The sequence below is a fragment of the Engraulis encrasicolus genome, chromosome 13, assembly GCF_034702125.1.
Source record: "Engraulis encrasicolus isolate BLACKSEA-1 chromosome 13, IST_EnEncr_1.0, whole genome shotgun sequence".
Classification (NCBI taxonomy): domain Eukaryota; kingdom Metazoa; phylum Chordata; class Actinopteri; order Clupeiformes; family Engraulidae; genus Engraulis; species Engraulis encrasicolus.
The window spans coordinates 47,777,514-47,800,549 of NC_085869.1; the positions used below are offsets into that span (position 1 = coordinate 47,777,514).

The following is a 23,036-nucleotide window of genomic DNA, read 5'->3' on the forward strand; positions in this document are numbered from 1 at the left end:
CAAGATACAATGGACCATTCTGTGTGTTGATACACCATAGAACTCAATTGGGCTGGTGTAATCAGGCTCAATATGCCCTGTCACTCATTGGGGCACGACTGACAGCACTTCCGCGATCACTCAGTGATGACGCGACGAAAGGACTGCACGGTGCTGCACGCCGCGCCCCAGTCGGAGGGCTTGCGGTAGTCGCCCTTCTCCAGGAAGTACTGGCGCCCGCGGTAGTTGGGGTGCTCGTAGAAGACCCAGACGCCCTCGGCCACCTTGCAGGAGTGCACGTCCCACATGCGGAAGCGCTCCAGCACCGAGGGGCAGTCCTCCGTGGCCTCGTGCGCCTGCCCCGCGAACTCGGGCTTGTCGTACAGCTGGATCTTGTACAGCGCTCCCCCGCTGGCCTGTGGGACGAGTGGAGAGAGAGGGAGAGGGCGAAGGGAAGGGAAGAAAGAGAGGGAAAGGAATGGAGAAGGTGTCGCAGGAAGGTTGGCTAAAAAGATGTGACAATTGAAAGGTGTAAGTACCAAAGACCCATAGTATAGATGTAGAACACTAGATGTCAAACTCACTAGCCTGGGAATGAATGGCTCAATATAATCAACGCCATCTTTGAGTGGAGTGAGGGAAGGGGAAAAGATTGGGAATGGGATGGAGAAGGTGTAGCAGGATGCCAGCCAAAATTATGTGGTGGTGTGATGAGAGTTGGAAGAGCCAAGCACCCAGATAAGATATACAACACTATATATTGCCTTTTTACCCCTGTCTACCGGAATGAATGGGTCAATTTAATCACCACCATTTATATTAGATTTGCATTTAACTGACACTTTTATTTGCAAAAGTGACTCAGGTATTTACAGGGTATTGATTATAGTCCCTGTATCAGTGTGGGGTTAGGTGCCTTGCATAAGGGCACATCAACCATGGATTGAGATAGGGAGTGGAAGGGTGGGATTTGTACCTGAAACCCTCAGATCTAAAGCCCGTCTTCCCCACGGCTGTATGCATGCTACTTGCATGAGTAGATCTTGTAGGCGGAGGCGGTAAAACAATAACTTAGCTAATAGTGTGAAAAATATTGGAATCCCTTATCAAGATAGCCATGCCAAAAGACTGAATGTGGAACATCCAGTGTTCTATGTCTATGCCAAGGACCAAGCTGTTGCAGAGCCATGGTGGTTTCTGGCTTTTTCTCATTTCCAGTGGACAATGGCGAAACAGATATTTCTATGTGCCTGTACTGATTGACATGATTGACGTTTACAAATGTTCATTTCAGTTTTCACATTAAATAAACTAAATAAACTGAATATTGTTGCTGAATGTTTAATTTGTTCCATTTACCTGTTTGTCTTCTGAACAAGTCATGTAGTAGTGTAGTAGCGTTTTGTTTTTCAGAAAACAGTTCAATTGTAACCACATCCGTATGTCGTAAGGGAAAGTGTGAAAGAACTGCCACATAGATTGCATGTCTGCACACTGGGCACTAGTGTAGTGGTGTGGTATTGATGTATTGGCAGGGCCCTCAGGCTCTGCATGGTATTGGGCCCGTTCAGAGTGATTGCCCCTACAAATGCTCCACTTTTCACCCCAACTTGCTCCAGATACCTCTGATTCCAATTATGTTCCAGCTTATTTTCAACCTGGTTCAAACTGTTTTGTTTACACTTTTTGATTTTCCCTACAAATGCTGCAACCTTTTTCCAACTTGCCCCAGATACCTTTAATGCCAGTTACTTTCCCATTCCCAGTACATTTAAAACCTGGTTCCATCTGTTACATTCTTACTTTGAAGTATTCAGAGTTTGAGATCCCTCTCCTCAGTGATTACACTAGTCTGTACGTAATTCACAATAGTTTAAACGGTTTAAACGAGTGGACTCCTTAACTCCTCATGCCCCGAAGAAGGCCTACTGTACATAGTGGGCTGAAATGCATAAATTATTGCTTGACACTTGAGTGCTTCTACTCTTTCTTACTCTGGTAATGGGTGAGGTTGGGTCGGTTCAGGCTCATACAAATGGACTGACTCACAACTGTTCCCCCAAACCGTTCCCCTAATGGTTGAGGTTTTTAAGCCAGTTAAGGTTCAGGCTCAGGGAAATGGGGGACTGACTCACAAAGTGGACCAGCTTGCAGGAGCTGAGGCGGTCGTTGAGGCCCATCCAGCGGAGATATTCTGGATACTCCCCTCTGGTCAGCACGTACTGGTAGCCCATGAAGTTGGGCCTCTCGTACACCACCCAGGCCCCACTCTCCACTCGGATGGAGTTGCAGCGGCTCAGGAAGGCATGGAAGTCTGAGCAGTCGGCATCGCACTCGTACCGACGACCCTGGAAGTTCTTGTCCTCGTAGAAGATGATCTGCAGACAGAGAGGGGTTGGGATGTACAGTAACAGTGATAGCATATCGTAGATCGGTGTTCTAAAGCACTTTTTTGGGGGCACTTTAAGGTGCCTCATACAGTATCGGTAGCGCTGAGCTATCGGTCTGGACCTTAAGCTCAGTGGTATTGTGCTGTGCCTGACTGTAGCGTTGAATGGTAGGTTGTGGTTTTAAACCCATAGTGGTAAACTACACAGGATGAGGATGACCTCCTGTTACATTACAGCATGTAGTTGGCTCTGCCACTGTAGATGTACTGTCAGTGACTGACCACAACGTTACTGAATTTAAAACTAAACAGAGGAGAAGGAAAAGAGGGCCCTTCAATGACATGATAAGGGCCCAAGAAAGGCAGAGGCATGGCATAGTATAAAGAAGGGGTTCCCAACATATTCCAGCTTGGGGCCCACATGAAATGTTCACAAATGTTCAGGGCTCACCTCTGACCCAATAAACAATACAACTGAAATAGCAAACAGCAACACCCACAAAATTGTTTTGATTTTTAGAAAAGGTTTTCAAGGCCCACTAGTGGGCCCTGGCCAATAGTTGGAGAATCACTGATATAAAGGATAAGACCACAAAAAAAGACGATCTGTGGATTGAGAAGAGATGAGGTGTAACGGATAAGGGCTCTAGAAATCTAGACGTACTGTATCCAAACAGTGTTTTGGGTCCAGGGATTGCTGTGGTTCAAGTATGCACCATTAAATACATTTGATAGCCAGATGCTGTAAATAATATAAACTCTAAATATTCAGGGTGATAGGAATTCCCTGGCAGGCCACCAGCATGTCAGCTGTCACCTGTTTAGGGTATTGGAATTGGCGATGGTATGGGCCGACATCGTATTTTCTGGACACACAGACCTAAATTGGCATATTCTTTATGCTCTGGTGATCCTTCACCTGTTTTAAATCACACACTACATAAATTGGTCAAGTACTCACAGCTCTTTCATAGTCTAAAAGTCAAAAAATATTCCATCGAATGACTGGCAGTTATATTATATTACAATTATATTATTACAAGTCTAAAAATATTCCATCGAATGGCTGGCAGCTGAACAAAGATTTTTTTTCACCAAATTATCTGAGGTAATTTATAATTTTGTCCATTTCTCTATATAACATCCCATGAACCAAGCTAAAAGTGTGGAACAAGTCAAAGTAATAATAATAAAAACAATCAACAAGTTGATTTCCTTTCCCCTTTCTGGGAGGCCTGAAGGAACCATTGGCCTACTGACCTTGCCCATTGTGGATTGCTCACACTGCTCGCATCAAGGTTGTTGAAGGTGGTTGGAGGTCCCCTGAAGCCAGTGTGGGAGTGTGTGGACGGACGTTCAGCATCCTTTTATTTGCCACGGAGCCCTGCGCACCCAGGGCCAGCCGTTGCCCTCATGGAGTGGAGGGCCTGCCCCAGCCAATCGCTTTGTCATGAAAATGAGATCCAAAAATTGAGTCAGTGATTCCGCCGCTATTCAGGTTTTCCAGAAAAGTACAGAGGGATTACGGCATAATGGTTGCCTGGTGAGGGGTTGCCCATCACCCACGCCCTCCCCACACCCCGATTCTGAACCCCTACCCCGCCTCACCACTCCATATTCCCCCTGCATGCCCACCTCCACAAACACAAACCAATGCCCATCTGTCTTGTTGATATGACCTGCCCGTCGAGCTGAGCTACAATCTGGTCCTAGATCAGGAGTTAGGGGTTAGGTTAGGTCTGGGTGTTTGGCTGAGCTATGTTAATGGTCAACTGGTATGGTAGCTCATTTCGACAAAGCAGCCCATCGACACAACACCCCCACCATTACCCACACCAACACAACCTGGCTGTCACCTCATGCCCATGGGTCTGCTCTGCTCTGGCCTGGCTGCCACCCCTGCCATGCCATGCCAGCTGTACAGTACACTACAGCAGGCATTTCTGGCATTTCCCGGTGGGCCCTGAACCCTCGTGGGCCCCTATTTTCAGAAATGTAAAAAAAATAAAAAATAAAACAAATCTGAAAATAGGGGCCCTCAAGGATGCAGGGCCCACCGGTGAGTCAGTTCTGCCCGGCTAATTATGAGGGGCCCCTTTAGGCCAAAAAGTGCCCAGGCCCTCTTTGTCCCCCAGTCCAGCCCTGCACTACAGTACAGCGTGTGGCTGGCTGGCCTGGGCCACTGCCCTCTGCCACTAGTTGGCTAAGCTTGCCCTCTACCTCAGCTGTTCTCATGTTAGGCCTACTGTGCTAAACAGGTAACATATTAGAACAGCATTAATTTCAGTTATTTTGGCATCGGATGCATCCTGCTGGTAGGTAGGCTACTACAGGACATTCATCAAATTGACTCTCCAAGACCTCCCTCATCTTGCTTCTTAACTCGTCAAAAGACAGCACTATACATTTGGTGTTACCGGAATGGCAATGACCAAGTCGTAGTGCATTACTAAAGGCCATGTGCTATGTCATAGTAGTCTAGTACTATGGTAGTCAACTATTCAATGACAATTACAGCATTTCACTAGTAGAACGGTGTCCGTTATGGGGCAACAGTACAGAAAAGCATTACCACGTTTGACTGGTCAGTGATACTGTAAATGTTCAATTTTTTACAGTTTTTCCCACATTGCTGGTATAGGACAGAGTTTGGAAACAGTGAAGAATGGTGGGAAGGGGTGTGTGTGCTTAAAATGCACTTCTCTAACAGTAAATCACCATCAGTTGTTAATACCAACTACACAGACTTTGCATGGGATTTTTTTTATTTTTTGTTTATGTACAAAAAAATAGATGTTACTACACTACATAATATACATTCTGCTACAGCCATGGTGATTGGAGAACAAGTATCAATGTGGAGGTAATACAAGTAGTGCAAAGGCAAAAATATATAAGGCAAACATTGTGGGGCTTGTCTACAGCAATTAAGAACAATGTACATTCAATCATGTACACACTGGCCTTAAGACATTTCAGCGGAAAACTTCCAAGTGCATTACATGTGAATGAAAACAAATTAACAAAACGCACTAGTGAATGGTTCAAGAGTGAGGATAGAAGGCCAGAATAACTCCTCCATGGCCCACTTTCCCTGACTAAAACAACTACCATGTGTTGCCTAACACTAACCCAACGTAACGTACCAGAACACAACACGTTTCCCTATGTGAGTCGGCCATGTTGCCACAAAAGGAGAATAATAAATAAAGCAGAAGTTATAAAATAAATAAAAAGTAAAAGAAAAAACAAAAGAGTGCAGCAGACAGCAGTGAACCCATACATACTGTATATAAACACATCATTATGCTTTTCATTGGCTTAAAAAAATGTAAAGGCCTGAAATGCACTGTAATGTCTCTCACTATGAGAGTTAGTTACCACTGACAGTTCGCTGAGGCCTGGCAAAGCAAACGAGTGCCTATTGATTCGTTTGAGCAAGCGAACAAGGTAATGCTTGCAGCGCATACTTTTAAGTGCTCTTAGCCGAGAGGTGAGTCAAGACAAGTAATCGTAAACTGGTATGTCTGGTCTGCACATGTCACGCATATTTGGTACTTGCGAGGATATCTGCTGGAAATAAAATACCCAAGCCCTGAAGAGGACAATTACTGTATGTAGATGCACATATAAAAAATAACAGCACATGTTTGTATCATCAAGTTAACAGGATAAACTAGACATCCGCCTGGATGCTGCTGACTGTTGGAGTGTGGAAAACATCACAGTACAGATGGGACTATGCCCAACAACAGAGCAGGACCCCATTTCTCAAAAGCATTGTTGCTAACCAGTCAGAAACTTACTAGGTTTCCAATGGGAAATTGCATTGCAACCAAGTAAGTTGCTAACTTAGTTGTTGAGAAACGCACCCCAGGTCTCTGAAGGCCCCACAGCTCCCAAGGTCTCTTTCTCTGTTCAATAGTTTCAGAGCACTGGATCATTGTACGCAGGTTAAATCAGTTTCTCTCTTCAACTCATATCCGCACCGGTCAGCCACATCATATATAAACCCGCTTGTGTTGCCCAGCTCTCTCCGTCTCGCTCTCTCTCAGCTGGACGCCATGGGTGACTCTCCATGCCTAAGTGACCCGTTTGGCTGCCGGCTGTCGCTGGGCCGTGTTCTGTAGGTGACATGGTCCCCATTAGAGCGGTGGTGCTGGTGCTGGTGCCCCGCGGCGGTGTCTGGCGTAGCGGTGAGGCAAGAGGCAGCGGCAGCAGCAGCGGTAATAGCTGTGCTGGTGGTGGTGGGGGTGGAGGTGTGTGTCGTGGTGGGGGTGGCGGTGCGAGAGGAGGAAGTGGGGGTGGAGCAGGAGGAGGGCGATGGGGGGATGATGAGGCCGTCCAGCTCCTGGTTTTGGCCCGTGGCCAACAGCCACTCGTGGAACTTCTGCTCCACCAGGACCTTGAACTGGCGCCGCTGCTCCCTGAGAAAACACCACATTACACTACCTTAATATTCACATTTAGCAGACGCCTTCATCCAAAGGGACATAGACTGCAAAACACAGATGCTGGGAGAATACAGCACAATACAAAAGAATACAAAACACATTATATTTACGTACACGTACATATCATTACATTTAGCAAGTGACTTACAAAAGAGGATACACATAGTAAAATATATTGTGTGCACACACACGCTAATGGTGTCACTCCAACTCTTTAGTAGCATTATCAGCTAGTGGAGAAACACAGGCTGCCTATGTGTTGGCGAAACACAAAATGGCTTTATGGGTCATTGACAGAATTGACAGATGACTGAGAGACCGATGATAAACAAATTGACTGATGAGACGTATGGATTTATCCAGACTGGGCAGCGCATTGTGACTGTGAGTAAACAACACCATTACTACTGCCACTACTACTATGAAACAAGCCTTGAGTAAAAGTGGATCAGTTCATTGTGACACAGATGGACTCATCCAAATAGTTTGGCAAACAATTACACTTCTTTGCATATGATTTTTTTTTCTTTTCACGGAGCACAAGATGGAACATTTTCAAGCTCAAAGAAAGACAACCGATAGCATCTGAATACCAATCAGTCGCTTTGGATAAAGGCATCAGCTAACGCTAGGGACACATAGCAGGCGAAATGAGCGAAGCGAAAAGAGGAGAAATTCAGTGTTCCGTTCTGACAACTCAAACGTCATCAGGTCCACGTGGCGAATTAGATGGAATGGAACAGTTGTGCTGTTGATTTGATTGGCCGCCACAGGCGAAATTCGCTCCTCATTTGCATGATATTAAACTTGGTTTGATAATTTCACTTTGCTTCGCTCCTGTTCGCCTCCCTCGTAGGAATGAATGACAAAGTTTTCTTTGTTTGGACAAATTCGCGTCTATGTGTCCATACCGTAAGTGTATTGTAAAGTAATGACTCACTTGTTGAGGTGGGCGTCTTTGACTGTCCTCTGCCAGTCCTGCACCCTCCTCTCCCTGGCCTCCAGGGCCTTCTGGTAGACGGGCGGCAGCCCCCCCGGCACCTCCACCGTGTCCCCCTCCATCAAGAACGGCACCACGAATGGGGAGAACTCCGCAGGGGGCAGGATGCGGTAGCACCTGTAGTGAAATAAATTTTGGCGACAAAACATCAAATGGTTGAGTTCTGCAGAATTTACTCCATAATGGCAACGGAGAATTGGTAGTAAGAACCAGCGGCAAAGTTCTCACTAACAACACTGCCAAGCCTCTACACAAACCATCACTGTATAAATGCCCTCCCGCCTTACATAATAACAAGAATGTGGTTTCCCCAGGCAATCAAAACCCCAGGATACATTAATTCAAATTAATTTGTTCTCTAAAGGTGTAAACTTCGTGAGTTCCTATGGTGCTCTTCCTTGCTTTAATGTTTGTTCATCCAAATGTTAATTAAAGTATATCAAATCTAGTTAACTGAAATTATACAGTTTTAAAATTTTATTTTAAACATTTTCAACTACACACCCTTTGTCCAGGCTGTTCCCCTCAGCCCCCAGCAGCAGGGGTCTGTCCCAGATGTTGGGCACCACCGCCAGCCCCACACTGGCCATGTGGTCCTCCAGGGTGGGGTAGTGCGTGTGGAAGGGCCCCAGGGTGAGGCCCACGTTGCCGGGCAGGAGCAGAGGGCGCGTGGGGGTCAGGACGTGGAGGGTGCAGTGGGAGGAGCCGCCCACCACCAGGCGGCCTGTGACGCAGATGAGGCGCACGTTCTCGCAGCCCTGCACGTGCACGCTGCACTCCACAGGGCCCAGGACTACAGTGGTGTTGCGGCACTTGTCCAGACACACAGACCTGCAACATGAGACATACGTGTGTGTCAGAGGTATTTACTCGAAGTAAATATAATTTATAATACAGGACCTATTAATACTTAAATGCACTTTCTGCTTTAGTTCTCTTCCTAACACACCCAGGGTGCATTCCAATATGTGGACTCTCATCCTCTACTTGTGCTTGTTCGCGTTTTGCTGACGCCCCGCCTCCATGGAGAAAACAATAGTTTCCCCGCTGTCAGCCTAGCCACAAAAAAGTTTTTGGGGGACTGTTCTTCATTCACCATCCCAATTGCAAATGAGGAAATGACATTAGAATTGTGCTTTTGCAAGATATTGAATTAATTGTCTGTTGTCAATGGCATCATCATGAGGTCACAAGCAGGCAAGTGAGCAAGGGAGGACGGAAGTCTGCATATTGGAATCCACCCCCAGACCATCAGTTTTGTATGACAGCACTCTGGTGTCTCACCTGAGAGGGGACAGCAGGTAGATGAAGGATTCGGTGCAGCGGTGCAGTTTGAGGTTGGAGCCCACCAGCTTGTCGGAGTCCTTTGCCAGCGTCTGCTTGAAGACCTGTGACATCAGCACCACTTTGCTGCCTGGCGGGGCCATGTGGGTGTTGCGCGCAATCTTGGCTCTCTTCATTGCGCCCTCCACTGGAAGGCAAAAGACAACATTTTGCTGTAAATTCTGCCATACATGCACAAAGCTTTAAAAGGTGCACCCACTGTGTAATGTTTTTTTAAAAGATCAAATTTGGTAATAGGCAACATAGTTTGAATGAGCAGTAAAGTTGCAATACCTACTATGGCCACCATCCTACACGGTGCACCTTTAAGTTACAATTAATCATACATATAATAATTGAAGATCAACTGTGACACTCTTTGCCAAGCCTATGTGCCAAAAAGTTTTGGTTTCATAGCTCAAAACTACAAAATCTGCTCAGAAAATTCCGGGGCACATCAGATCTGACAACAAGCAAGGGTTTTTTTGACAAAGCATCCTCGCCATGTACCTTGCTGTGCCCAAGCGAGCTTCTTGCCAGAGCGCAGGCATGCAGAGATGCCAAGGGGGTTGAGGGTGAGTGCCTGGTGCAGCCACTGCTGCAGCTGCTGCAGGCCGAACGATCGGCTCAGCTTGGAGTAGCCCGCCTCGGCCTGGAAGAAAATTGTAAATCGGTAAATGGACTGCATTTACATAGCGCCTTTTCACGCCTTCGAGCACTCAAATCGCTTTACATTGTATGCATTGTATGCCTCACATTCACACACCGGTGGCAGAGGCTGCCATGCAAGGTACCACCCTGCCACCAGGAGCAATTTGGGGTTAAGTATCTTGCTCAAGGACACATCGATGGGGTCAGGCAGAGTGAAACTGCACGCACTGATGAAGGCTTGTTAGCCGAAACGCGTTTGCTTTTTGGACATGGTGGTAATATAAATAAATAATGAGACGCAGTTTGTGAGTGCGGATTTCTTCTTCCTTAAGTTGACGCTTTTTATCTCGCACCCAAAAGCTTTTCGGTTTTCCAAGAAGTTGAGCGCGTCCTCTGCCTATACTTAGAGTGAAACTGCAACCTTCTGGTTGCCAAACAGGCTCCTCTACCACCTGAGCCACCAACGCCCCTACACAACATTATCTGTGAAGATTCCCACCCATCCTGGTCATATGTTTATAAACTCCAAGTATCCCCTTCATCCACTATAACTGAACTCTATAACCTTCATTATAAGGAAATATATAATCGAACACGGGTAAAGCATCAATGCAATTTCGTTGTGTGCAGTGTGCAGTGAACACTTGTGTGCTGTGGAGTGCTGTGTCACAATGACAATGGGAGTTGGAGTTTCACAGTTGGGCTTTCACTTCACTTTCACGGCTTTCACTAAGAAAGAAGCAGCTTAAGGGCCGTACACACACGTCGCTGCTAGTTACTCGCTCAGCGGATGAAGTCAATAGAATGTCTACGTGTTCCAGCGAGTCTCGCTGGCGAGTAGGCGAGGAGAGTACAAGCGATGCGATGTGGGCGGGTTCCGAGATAAACTTATTTTATCTTCGAGCGACGCGAGTTAAGCGAGTAACCAATTGGAATGCAGGATACAGATTATTGACAGGTGACGTTGCCCCTGTGGTGTTCTGACCACCCAACTTCTGCACGCAATCACACTTTGAAGTGTTGAGGAAAATACATCCAATACAGTGTACACCATCAAAGGCTCATATGCATGGTTGTGCACAGCACACGATCAACGTAAAACAGCGTAGGCCTACATTTTGTTTCGTACGGACGTTATTGGCGCGGACAGCGGGAACCATGACAACCAGTAAACAAAATCACACAGAGCGAGTGGCAAGTAGGCGAGTGAGCAAGTAGCGAGTAAATAGCAGCGACGTGTGTGTACGGCCCTTTAGGTAGGAGTAGCCTGCAAGTGAACTGCTGATATCATATGCTAAGGGAACATAATTGGGTGCTTTGTTTATACCAAATTCAATCATTAAACAGTGAGTTAACTGATACGAGGTCCTATACAAAAAAATGACATTTGTGAAAATGAAAGGTGCTTTGTAAGAGAGCTTCTCATTTAATGCAGCTCACCTGCAGCGGCGAGCGCGCCAGCAGGCGGTGCAGGGGCTCGACGGAACGCCCGCGTCCCAGCGAGCCCTCCAGCAGCAGGCTGAGGCCGTGCAGGGCCTCCAGGGGCACCTGGCTGTCCCGCAGCACCTGGCCCGAGCCGCTCAGCTGACCCGGCTCCAGCAGCAGCTCCAGCAGCTCCGACAGGTGGGACTGCACGAACGTCAGGTGGGCCTGGTCGTCCCAGTTCTACAGGGGGAGGAGGACAAATCATGAAGCTCAAAAGTCAAAATACAAATACAATTAACTGAGACGTGCTGAGTGATCCCAGGTGTCCCCAAGGAGCAGCAAGTGTGAAGATAAGGGAGGAAGTGAGAGAGAGGGAAAGTAAAGAGAAAGGACAGAGGATGAGGGTGATGGCAAAGACAGACAGACACACCAGGGGAATTAAGCAGAAAACACAAAGGTAACGGGATGGAAGAGAGAAAACGAAAAGAGAGAGCTAGGGAGAGAGAAACGAGACAAAAAAAGATACAGCAACAGAAAGCAGGGAAAAGAAGCACACTGTATTGACTGAATCATGACCTAACCCTAACACAACCAATAAACCCTAAAAAAAGAAAAGTCCACATCATTGTGACTCATTTGTGCACCTTATTTTGGGAGGTGATCTTAGCCTCGCGGTCTGTGGAGGACGGTGAGCGGGAGCGGAGGCTGGGCCACTCCTCGCCAATTAGGGAGGTGCGCAAGGAGACGCGGTTCAGGTGCTGCACGTAGAGGAAGAGCAGGAACTGCAGCGTGTCCACCGATAACTACAGGACGGCAGGAGGGACAAACACAACCAGACAAAACAAGCCATTTAGTGAAGGAACAAACCAAAGGAGGTTGTCATTATTGAGTTCAACAGGAAATGTCAAAATATTTTCATTATGTGACCTGGCATGTGAGGTATGAAATATCACTGGTATGACAAGAGAAATTCCCTTTTTTTTAAAAAAGAAAAGTAAGTAAAACAATTGGCTACTGTAACCAGTATAGCCGGTGGGAGCTCATCACCTTCTCAGTCCTAGGCGTTTCTGACACATGAAACTCCACAGACTTACCCCACCCAGCGCAGAGCTATTCTTCGACCTAATGGGTTATGTACGCCTACCTATCATGACAATAACAGCAGTGTCATCATCCCACTCGTCTCACCTGACTCAAAGAGTTTAGTTGTAGAGCTTCACATTGTAGCCTAGTGTAATGAGTGACCATCACTAGGGTTGTGGGTGTGTTCTGACTGTCACGCCAACGAGCCTGGCTCTTTGGTGTAGCGGTCAGAGCCCCGGTTTACTACCCCAGAAGGTCTGGGTTCGAGTCCCAGCTGGGCAACTCTACTCCACTTGGCTACAAATGGTGTCAGAAGTGGGATGGTACCGTGAGGCCATCGGAAGCGTACCCAATGTGTGTGAGCCGTAATTCCATGTGAGGGACCCCCAGGATTGGTGACCCCGGTGTGAGGGACCCCAGTGATGGGTGAAGCATTGATGACGGGGCACACTGGATGGGAGAAGCATGATGGGCAGTTGCGTGAGGGACACCATGAGTGTGTGAAGCGCACGGGTGCGCTTCCCGAAGGGGAAGGTAGTGTAATGGAGTGACCATCACTAGGGCTGTGAGTGTGTTCTGACTGTCACGCCAACGAGCCTGGCTCTTTGGTGTAGCGGTCAGAGCCCTGGTTTACTACCCCAGAAGGTCTGGGTTCTAGTCCCAGCTGGGCAACTCTACTCCCCATCGCTACACTAGAATATTCTTCATCTCTCCCACTTCTCAAGTTTCAATTCTCAAGTGGGAATTTCATCTCACTCCTCTGCCTCTCCAGCTTCACAGACCAGTACATCCCTGTTCCAATATGAACATGACACTCTACAGACTGCTGCCTAGACCAGTGTTTCCCAACCTTTTTTGTCTCACGTACCCCCTAAACCACTTAGTTGTGCCATGAGTACCCCCTAATTCATGTTCTATATCGCTTTATCTGTCCTTATGTGACTGCCCCATTCATTTTATATAAAAATACCATTTTTCCAAGTACCCCCTGCAGTGTGCTCGCGTACCCCTAGTGGTACACGTACCCCTGGTTGGGAAACACTGGCCTAGACTACAACTAAACTCTTACAGACCTGCATGAATGAAAATCCTCTCACCCATCCTCACCTTGCTCAGATGGTGCTCCATCTCCATAAATGAGCTGTGTACATTCCTGATATGACCTGAACATGACATCCTACACTACACTGCACTGCACACCAGAGTCTACAGACTGAACAATCATTATTTCGCCAAATAGGCTGAATAATCTTCGTAATACTCAGCCACACTTGCAATGCTCACCTTGCTCCTCTGTCTCTCCAGCTCCTTGGGCGTGGCACACTGGGACAGCGCCTCGGCCCACTCCAGCCGGTGTTCGGGCGCGTAGGCAGCCAGCAGGTCGAAGGTCTCGAAGTAGAGCCAGGCCAGCTCCTCGGGCAGCTGCAGCTTGCTGCAGGCGATGTGCCGCCACATGAGCCAGCCCAGCCGTGGGTAGCAGCCGTCCCGTGTGCGCACGTACGAGGCCATGCGGCGCAGGTAGTGCATGCTCAGCTTGTTGGTGGGAGCCACCTGCAGCGCGCCCAGCAGGAAGGGCTCCAGGCGCGGCCACACGCTCACTCCCGCCGCCTGCTCCATGTCTGGAGGAGGGAGGTGATGCTATTACTATCATCATCATTATCATCATCATCATCATGATCACCGTCAAAATGCATTATTATTACTATTATAATAATTATTACTATTATTATATGACTGTGGAATTGGCTGGCAGTGGTAACGGAGTTATACAAAACAAATCACAAAACATCAACTGAGAACACACCAGCTCCATGTCTGGGGAGGAATGTGATTGGCAGAAAAAATATACAGGAAAAATATACAAAGAAGCACATTGTGCGCTGTTGCTGGGTTGTGGCATGTAGTAACCGTTATACGACTAACTTAACTTGTGCAAGTGGCTGGCAGAGAGAGCAGAGCCAGTGACAACATGTAAGTTAAGAAGAACGTTTCTGGGTTTAGTTAGAGGAGCACTCCTGCATATGGCGTGCCATGCATGAAATACGTTTTATGACTATGCAACTGCTTGACAGAGGATTTGACTTAGACGTCTTTATTGTCCATTAAACTTACATAAAATGGAAAATTTGCTTTGGTGGTGGCATAAGGACGCACAAGGACACACAAGACAAACACACATCACAGTCAACACAATATATATATATATATATATATATATATATATATATATATATGTATGTGTGTGTGTGTGTGTGTGTGTGTGTGTGTGTGTGTGTGTGTGTGTGTGTGTGTGTGTGTGTGTGTGTGTAGATAAAAGATAGATAAAACCTGTGGAATAAAATTCAATCTCATTAGGCCCTAAGAGACTATTCAAATTTACCATATTACTTACTGCTAAAGCAGCAGACAGAGCTTCCTACGCAGAATTACGAAGCTCTGTGTTACTGTATAAAATTTTAAATGAACAGAATACTACTGCTAAAATACTATTTGTTAACTCAGAGTGTTTTATCAACGGCATTAAAACTTTTAGGGGCTCATATACCACGCAATTTGAGTTAAATGGGCAAAGAGCACAACTTATCTGCCTGAAGTACACCAACAGATGAGACCATTCTGAGTATATTCATCATGTGGTTGAATCAATAACTTAACGCAATATAAGTTATAATTTGCATGTAGGAGCGGTGGGTGGCAACTGTTGTTGACATGTCCCAACACGACACAAACACACACAACCCCTGGGCTGCTGCTTGACAACTAGCAGCTAGTTGGGGAGATGATGTTGCCAAATACCAATGAATGACAACACACCATATCAGGAATTTTGAATGCATCTTGTACCCATTTGGACTTAAAGCTGCTTGCAAGCGATCTGCCTTCTCGAAACGGACAACATGAACTAAGCTAGCATCTTGATCGCCAAACATTATTAAAGCTAACGTCTGTGTCACTTTGACCGCCAGGCTGGAAACAGGTCAGACGTAACAAACCCACGCATTTTCACAATACTTGATTAGCTGTGATATCAAAATAGACTTCAATTAAGTTAGCCTGTTAACGAGAAAAGATGAGGACGCCCTGAGTTCCCATGACAACTCCTACACCCGTGCTGTTGAGGAGTTGACAACGTTGCCATCTTGCTAGCTAGACTAGAATATACCTGCAACTCACATAGCATTCATCAAAAATTACCTGAGTTTCGAGCGGTCGGCTCTCTACAAATCTTCTACTGGATGTGCATGAACATTTCTTGACGTAGAAAGCGTTCGGCAACCAGCCACAGTTTGTTCAAGGAACGCCACCGACAGCGTCAATCTTGACTGTTTATAAACTTTCCTCTCTCTTCCCGTTTGGCGCGCTGTTCCTATTCATTTGTAGTGGCGGGCGCGTGCATCTGGCACGGGGACGCGCGTCTGGGTGCTTTCTGAAAACTCTTTGTCTGCCTGTTTAATGGCTCGTCTGAATGTAACTTTTCATAAACGACGATCGCATTTGAATTCAAGTAATTTATCATTCTAGTCTGATTGTTTTACTGTTGAAATTCACAGAAACCGCTTGTTGATTCTGAGCGATTTATATGTACATCTTCTCCTTTAAGAAATCTAGGGCGGTTCTTCCGGACCCAAAGAAGGCGGTGCTTGCTAGTACAGTACAGGAAGAGGACACTGACAGACAAAATAATTTGGCACAGAAAGCCGGTCACTTCTGAGGAATTATTTAAGCAAAGCAGCGTTCCCATGGCTGTTACAGGAATGAAACTTTCAAGTGTGTGCTGTCTACTGCTATATTTAATCGCTTTTGTCCTCGCAGGGTAAGTGCTTTATCAGTTATTTTTGTCACAGAGCAGGAGTGAAATTCAAACTCGATCACCGGCTGGTACACATGTTTCATTGTGATTGGTCTACGTCGCCGAAACCCTTTTCCATGTGTTTTCATTAGAACAGGTTTAATTTTGTGCCACTGTCCTGCTTATTCCTGGATTTATTACTGTTAAAACAGCCTCTAGTATCTACATGAGATTTATTTTAACATCACAGCGTGGAAATGAAACGCCACGTTCCTCTATCATTGCGTGGCTAGCTAGCATCACGTAGTTATATATCTGCCAGCTGATAAGCATGTGATTATTGCAATCATGTAATGTTATATCGACCATATTAACCATGAATTTTAACACTCAGAGCCTTGCTGTTTTCTCTTCGTACAATTTCAAACCGTAAACACATGCTTCACACGCCATAACTGGACGATATGTCGCCACATCATACAACAATCTGTGACTGATTGTTACTGATACAGCAAAGATGCATAACTGGTAACTGTAGTTCTAACTGTCGTTGTGCGTGCCTTTTCTTTCTCACTCAATTTTCAGACGAGACTTTTATAAGATATTGGGTGTGAGCAAGTCTGCATCTGTCAAAGACATAAAGAAAGCCTACAGAAAACTTGCTCTGCAGCTTCATCCAGACAGAAATCAAGATGACCCCGACGCTCAAGACAAATTCGCCGACCTCGGTGCTGCTTATGAGGTGTGCTTTTTGATTACTTCCTATTTTGAGATTAAGTATTTATGTCTTATTTCCATGAATGGGGTCATTACTAAGGGTTATACCACTGACATACTGTATACACTGGGTTATTCTGCTGTGCTGTGGCAGTTGACAGAAGTGACTCTCTCTTGTGATTGGTCACCAAGACAGTGTGGCTAGTTCTGATTGGTTTGTTGCCTCAGAGCGCATGAGCGCTCAACCTGGAGTACACTACTCAAGTAACTTCCTATTACTTAACACCCAGGGTTGCTACATACACAGGTAAAATGACTTTAAAAAGCGGAGAGGGAACAAAAGACTGTGTAAAAGATTTTACATCGGAGAAGCTGAAATTATCTGTTGACCATTACTACTTTTGAACCTGGCAAAATGTTATCTTTACCCACGGAGGCTCAGGTCTAATTTGTCCAAAGTTTCATAACTTCATTTTCAATTGAACACTATGACATGAGGAAAACGGACTGTAAAGATGACCAAAAACCTGTCTGCTGCTTGTTGTAGGTACTGTCAGATGAAGAGAAGAGGAAACAGTATGATGCGTATGGAGAAGAGGGGCTGAAGGAGGGCCATCACGGTTCCCATGGAGATATCTTCTCCAGGTAAGGAGGAAGCACACTTAGACATTCCCCTATCTTCTGAATAACTTTTGAATTCATTAATACAAAAAATATCACACACAACTTTCACCTACACTGATTAGTCTGCATGGTTTAATGAACGTGAATCTCTCTATACACACACACACACACACACACACACACACACACACACACACACACACACACACACACACACACACACACACACACTTGAAGATGGCTCCATTGAATTCTTGCATTAAAATTAATTTTGTTTGTCTGCATTATCTGTCAAGTTTATCCTGGGATATACCATGGTTTGTTTGTGGTTAGTTTCTAAAGAGTCCCCTCGTATAGTTGGGTCACAACAAAATTGTAGGGAGAGACTAGTGTTTGTATGATATGTCATTAATGATTTACATGTATGCAGAATGTGGCTTCCTTAGAAGCGAAACATAGTATGGGCAGTGAATTGCCTGTGTTAACTACAGTCTCCTGCAGTTAAATATGTATGGTATGATCTTTTTATAATGGCTTAACTTGAGCTGTCTTGCTATATTTTTCAGTTTCTTTGGTGATTTCGGGTTCATGTTTGGAGGACAAAGGGGCCAACAGGACCGCAATATTCCAAGGGGCAATGACGTCATTCTAGACCTCGAGGTTACCCTTGAAGAGGTGTATTCTGGGAACTTTGTGGAGGTAAAGCATCTCTGATAGGCCAGATACTATGTGCACCGGCGGAGGGAGAGAGTTGCCCTGCCCGGCTTCAAACCCTGGCCAAATCTACCCTCCTTCATGACATCAAACAGTACTGCATATGTAAAGAATTACGTGTCTAGTAAAGTCTTCGATGCTTCGATGATATAAATGACCCTCATGTAAGAAGGGAAGTATCGCACACCAATGTCTTTGTTGAGGTGCTGGCTACTGGCATAGATCAAGTAGCAATAAAACAAATAAAATAAAGATGCCCTACATTCTGGTTTTATTACATTAAAAGTGACGTTTTGGCCGCCTCACCTTTCTCAAACTGATAAATGACAATCATACCTTGTGCTCAGGTTGTACGGAATAAGCCGGTCGCCAAAGAGGCTCCGGGGAAGAGGAAGTGCAACTGTCGTCAGGAGATGAGGACCACTCAGTTGGGCCCTGGACGCTTCCAGATGACACAGGAAGTGGTCTGTGACGAGTGTCCCAATATTAAGTATGTTGTATTTTTTTTTTAATCAATATATTTAGTTTAACTGCACATTGCAGTCTGGTCAAATACAATTTCAATCTTCTGTGCTAACACGTATTAGTAGAGTTTTGTCAATAACATACACTTTAATTTTGTCTTGCATGTTTTTATCCTCCGTTTTGCACAGAACTGTTGAACGAATCAATGAATTTATTTATTTACACTACTGCTTCAGGCATTACAAGTTATGGTAATTGAGTATGCAGATATGGAGATGGAGGTGACCGTGACTTTTCTGTTGACAGGCTTGTGAATGAGGAGAGGACACTGGAGGTAGAGATTGAACAAGGAGTACGAGATGAAATGGAGTACCCTTTCATCGGCGAAGGTAAGACATTCGTTCAGCCGCAGAGTTCTTTCCGATCAATTGAATACTGCATCACATGCCTTTTTGAATATCAAAAAAGTTAAAATTGTGTTCTTTGATGACTCAACTGAGTTGTCAGTTGAGTGTTGGTAAAATCACATTTTGCAACTTTGTATTGAATGATCAGAGTTGGAGCATTATGTGCCAAATTTTTATTTTGCTGTTTATATTACGGATGAAACGTGATGGGTAGGGAAACTATCATGGATAGTGAAGAATGACCAAGAAGTCTATTTCCTTAGTAGTGGTAATAAGCGCAATGTTACAGTGTTAGCTCTTGGGCAGATTATACCGCACTCAGTCACGACCAAAGGTGCCAAACATAAACAAGAAAGAAAAATGAGCCCTGAGAAGGTCTTTAACCGTAAGCTGGGCAAATAAAAGAACAAAAAGGATTTAAGTGTGCCAACCTTTTTTTAAAAGAAAATTCTCTGTGCTAGTTTGTAAAATAAAAGTCAAGTCAAGCAGGTTTTATTGTCAATTTCTTTACATGCACTGGTCATACAAATAATTTGAAATTACATTTCTTGCTTTCCCATTCACATAGACTAATCTAGGTAAGGACATAGACAGTATAGACATAGACAGTACTTATACATGGACTTAAGACAGTATGGACATAGACAGTGCTCATACAGACATTTAAAGTGCAAGACTGGACAACAGAAGACTTGTAGAGGACATACATTAAGAGGAACACCAGCTTTATGAATGATCCTTTTTATCCTTTTTGTGATGTAGGAGAACCACACATTGATGGAGAGCCTGGAGATCTGCGTTTCCGTGTCAGGGTGCTGAAGTAAGGACACCCGTGATCTTCACACACTTAATAAATATACATCAATGGCAGATGCTGTAGTTTCTCTATCGTGTTTTGTCTATTGTATGCTTTTGAAGTTGTATCAAACGGACAGAAAATGGCACAACACAATTTTTCAAAAGGACAATAAATAATCTATCTATCCACAATTTATTCAATCCATTAATCTGCCATGGCTAGTGTTTGTTATTATTACTATGTAATACTTTCAATCATTTTCACATTCTCTTCCTTGAGTTGATAACCTTGGATTAACCCGTTAAGACACAGCGTTATAAATGTACTGTTACCAGAATGGCAATGACCAAGACGCAGGGCATTACTGAAGGCCCTGAGTTATGTCATAGCAGTGTAGTTATATGTAGTACTATGGTAGTTAACTGACATTTTGGTCCTTCCATCTTGTCACTGACTTCCAACTTACTTTTTCTTTACAGGCACCCAGTGTTCGAGCGAAGAGGCGATGACCTGTACACCAATGTCACAATCTCTCTCGTGGAAGCGCTGGTTGGTTTCGAGATGGACATCACACACCTGGATGGTCATAAAGTATGCACAACTTGTTTATTACCGTAAATCATTTTTTGCTTAAAGGAGAATTCCTGCCGTTTCGACATGCAGTTGTTTTGTTCATGCTACCCTTGACTTGTCAGTACCTGCCCCCATTAGAATGGCCAGGGTAAAAAAGCTGCGTCGTTGGGGCCCAGGAAGACTTAAAATAATGTTTTAAATAGTCTTGGTGGTTCTTTAAGTTGTAGCAGGGTAAGAGTCACTCCAGCATCTACTTTGGCAGCCTTTATGAGTTATTACCAGGTTAAGTCATTTTCAAGGTGTGACCCTGTATCTCCTATGTCCCGCCCTATATGCTAATCTCTGTTGTTCTCAGGTCCACATTGTCAGAGACAAGATCACAAAGCCTGGTGCCCGCCTCTGGAAGAAAGGAGAAGGCCTCCCCAACTACGACAACATCAACGTCCGTGGCTCTCTCATCGTAACGTTTGACGTGGAGTTTCCAAAGGAGCAGCTTGATGACAATCAGAAAGAAGGTGAGCATGTCTACTTCCGTGATTTGTATTGAGATGGCCAAACTTGACAGGCAGACTGTGTACTACCTCACAGCCCGTAGCATTTCCACAACCACATACAGCATGTAATTTCATCCCTAGTGTACCAATGTAGGGAGATGACACTTGAGCGGATGAGTGAGGTAGACTTCTGTAGCAAGTATTCAAAGCATGGAGTCCCAGTGGACAATCAGTGTTCAGGTGCTAGTAATGTGCACGACATGCGCATGTACTATGCATGTAATGACATGTACCGGTAATGTGCGTTATCTTATTTGATTTACTGAAGGTTTGTTTTGGTGAGCGATGTGTGATTTACACCTGGCTGTGTGTTTCCGTTCTGCTTCGTGAGTTTCTTGAGGGTCTGGGTGGATTTTCACACTTGACTCGCTCAGCTCCTGAACTGCTCGGCACCCAAATCAATTTTCCAAGATGTGACATAGTCAAAGTTTAAAAGTAGTGCAGAAGAGGAAAATAAGTGAAACGCGACAATTGTGTCAGACAATCATAGCGGCTTGTATGGACTCAATCATCGACATTGATTCTGTAATTATTAATTTATTATATCCCCGAAATGTCAATCCGATCATCACTACAGCTGACCAAGACCCTGTGCATTTTAATAAAATAGAACTGCTCCAACAGTGCTTTGTGTTGAGAAGAAATTAAAAACAGCTTTATTTTAATCTACCTTATGTCAGAGTTAGCTATGTTAGTTGAGCACATTGAATGACTGTTATGTAACGCTCTGATGTGCTGTACAAATCTTACTGCTATTGCTAAATGTCACATTGCCCCGGAAATATCATGACCTGTACCATGTAACAGTTTCAAAGGACACGGTTCTCTGGAATCAGTATTATTTTACCATCTACATCTGTTTTTGACAGTGAGCAGATGAATCAAGATTCAGATGTGTAATGTTTGCGTATGTGTTTTGTATTCTCTTCGTGTAGGATTGAAACACCTGTTGAAACAAGCATCTTATCAGAAGGTCTACAATGGACTTCAGGGATACTGACACATCTGCTGACAGTATCTGGACTGATCTTGACTTCTCTTCCCACTGCACACATACACACATGAACATGCACATACATGCATACATCAACGATTCACACATACATCCAAATACACAGAGGAGGAAGTGTTGGGAGTGTATTTATTACTTTTAGTTGGGTCTCAGGATGGAATAACTTAATGTGTCGTTTTAATTTTTTGTGTCCGAATGTTTTTTTATGTTTCTTTTTGTTTTGTTTTCTTATGACTCGTTTGAAATTCATATTTTTGTTTTCGTTACATGCCCCAAAATATGTTGTATTGTCCCAAACACGTTTCCTTTACACCACTCAAGCATCGTTAGCAAATGGTTCACAAATACAAAATCATTTTGTAAATACTGAATGCAAGTTCCACCAAGATGTTTTTAAAGGTATGTATTTCTAAAAGCCTTCAATACTTTCACCCAGTGAAGGATTGTGCGAAGAAACATGGATTCTCTGCGTGTGTGATTTTTTTTTTGGAACCGACAATTTTGTATGAAGACATCAAGTTTTCTCCTTTTTTTTTTGAATGTAGTTATTTGTTTTGGAGTGAAAGTACACACACACACACACACACACACACACACGTTTGTGTTGGTATATTTCCACTTCACATTCAATGTTTCTTTTCCCTCAAATTTTCACTCTGATCTTGTGGAGTTATTTTGTTTTGACCCAACTAAGACGTTTGCTGCTCCTTGGTGGCGTTGAGTGAAGGAGACAGACCTCAGAAGATGTACAATATCAACCTCATAGATGATGATCATCATCATCATCACCCCTCTGTTTTTCTCATCACCTCCAAAAGACTCCATGCTGTGCATCCTGACTAGTAGAGGCATGCTCGTGCACTCTAAAGAAAATGGACCTTAGCGAAAGGGAATCCTTCAACACGGATCAACACCTACGTCAACATTTTTCTGTTGTTTTGTTTGTTTGTTTTTGTTTTGTTCCAAATGAATATTTTAGTGGGATGGGTGAGGTGATTTTCACATGCGATTCGATTAAAAGTTTGTAGTAACTTTGAAATGTTGACTTGCTGGGTTTGACTGGTTGTCACTGGTGAT

At 44.6% G+C, this 23,036-nt stretch overlaps 3 protein-coding genes across 5 annotated transcripts; 1 reads left to right on the forward strand and 2 right to left on the reverse strand.

Annotated features, from left to right (window-relative positions):
- Positions 1–115: 115 nt before the first annotated feature.
- LOC134461311 (gamma-crystallin S-like) lies at positions 116–3,637 on the reverse strand. 3 transcript variants are annotated; one of them, XM_063214140.1, is made up of 3 exons: positions 3,629–3,637; positions 2,115–2,357; positions 116–395 (listed from the first exon to the last, which is right to left on the reverse strand). In XM_063214140.1, exons 1-3 carry the CDS (start codon positions 3,635–3,637, stop codon positions 117–119), a joined length of 531 nt encoding a protein of 176 aa, XP_063070210.1. In that variant the 3' UTR covers position 116. The 3 variants fall into 3 exon arrangements, with proteins under 3 accessions (XP_063070210.1, XP_063070213.1, XP_063070212.1); XM_063214143.1 differs by having other exon boundaries at positions 116–382; positions 2,111–2,357; XM_063214142.1 differs by having other exon boundaries at positions 116–390; positions 2,107–2,357.
- Positions 3,638–5,121: 1,484 nt separating this feature from the next.
- tbccd1 (TBCC domain containing 1) lies at positions 5,122–15,669 on the reverse strand. Its single transcript, XM_063214149.1, has 9 exons — positions 15,500–15,669; positions 13,589–13,923; positions 11,866–12,024; positions 11,237–11,461; positions 9,656–9,797; positions 9,107–9,293; positions 8,327–8,653; positions 7,763–7,939; positions 5,122–6,795 (listed from the first exon to the last, which is right to left on the reverse strand). The coding sequence occupies exons 2-9, from the start codon at positions 13,919–13,921 to the stop codon at positions 6,420–6,422; spliced, it is 1,926 nt and encodes a 641-aa protein (XP_063070219.1). The 5' UTR covers positions 13,922–13,923; positions 15,500–15,669; the 3' UTR covers positions 5,122–6,419.
- Positions 15,670–15,945: 276 nt separating this feature from the next.
- dnajb11 (DnaJ heat shock protein family (Hsp40) member B11) lies at positions 15,946–23,018 on the forward strand. Its single transcript, XM_063214677.1, has 10 exons — positions 15,946–16,118; positions 16,680–16,836; positions 17,359–17,456; positions 18,002–18,134; positions 18,497–18,639; positions 18,921–19,003; positions 19,784–19,841; positions 20,300–20,411; positions 20,749–20,908; positions 21,883–23,018. The coding sequence occupies exons 1-10, from the start codon at positions 16,045–16,047 to the stop codon at positions 21,945–21,947; spliced, it is 1,083 nt and encodes a 360-aa protein (XP_063070747.1). The 5' UTR covers positions 15,946–16,044; the 3' UTR covers positions 21,948–23,018.
- The last annotated feature ends 18 nt before the right edge of the window (positions 23,019–23,036 follow it).

Excerpts from the sequence above, each read along its gene's own strand:
- LOC134461311 (XM_063214142.1), bottom strand. Across the intron at positions 391-2,106 it reads CTGGTCCACTTTGTGAGTCA|CGGGGGAGCGCTGTACAAGA; the intron begins GTCCCCCATTTC and ends CCCACAGGCCAG.
- tbccd1 (XM_063214149.1), bottom strand. The coding sequence starts at position 13,921 with ATGGAGCAGGCGGCGGGAGTGAGCGTGTGGCCGCGCCTGGAGCCCTTC. Across the intron at positions 11,462-11,865 it reads AGATCACCTCCCAAAATAAG|AACTGGGACGACCAGGCCCA; the intron begins GTGCACAAATGA and ends CTCCCCCTGTAG. Across the intron at positions 7,940-8,326 it reads GGGAACAGCCTGGACAAAGG|GTGCTACCGCATCCTGCCCC; the intron begins GTGTGTAGTTGA and ends ATTTCACTACAG.
- dnajb11 (XM_063214677.1), top strand. The coding sequence starts at position 16,045 with ATGGCTGTTACAGGAATGAAACTTTCAAGTGTGTGCTGTCTACTGCTA. Across the intron at positions 17,457-18,001 it reads CATGGAGATATCTTCTCCAG|TTTCTTTGGTGATTTCGGGT; the intron begins GTAAGGAGGAAG and ends TATATTTTTCAG. Across the intron at positions 20,909-21,882 it reads TGATGACAATCAGAAAGAAG|GATTGAAACACCTGTTGAAA; the intron begins GTGAGCATGTCT and ends CTCTTCGTGTAG.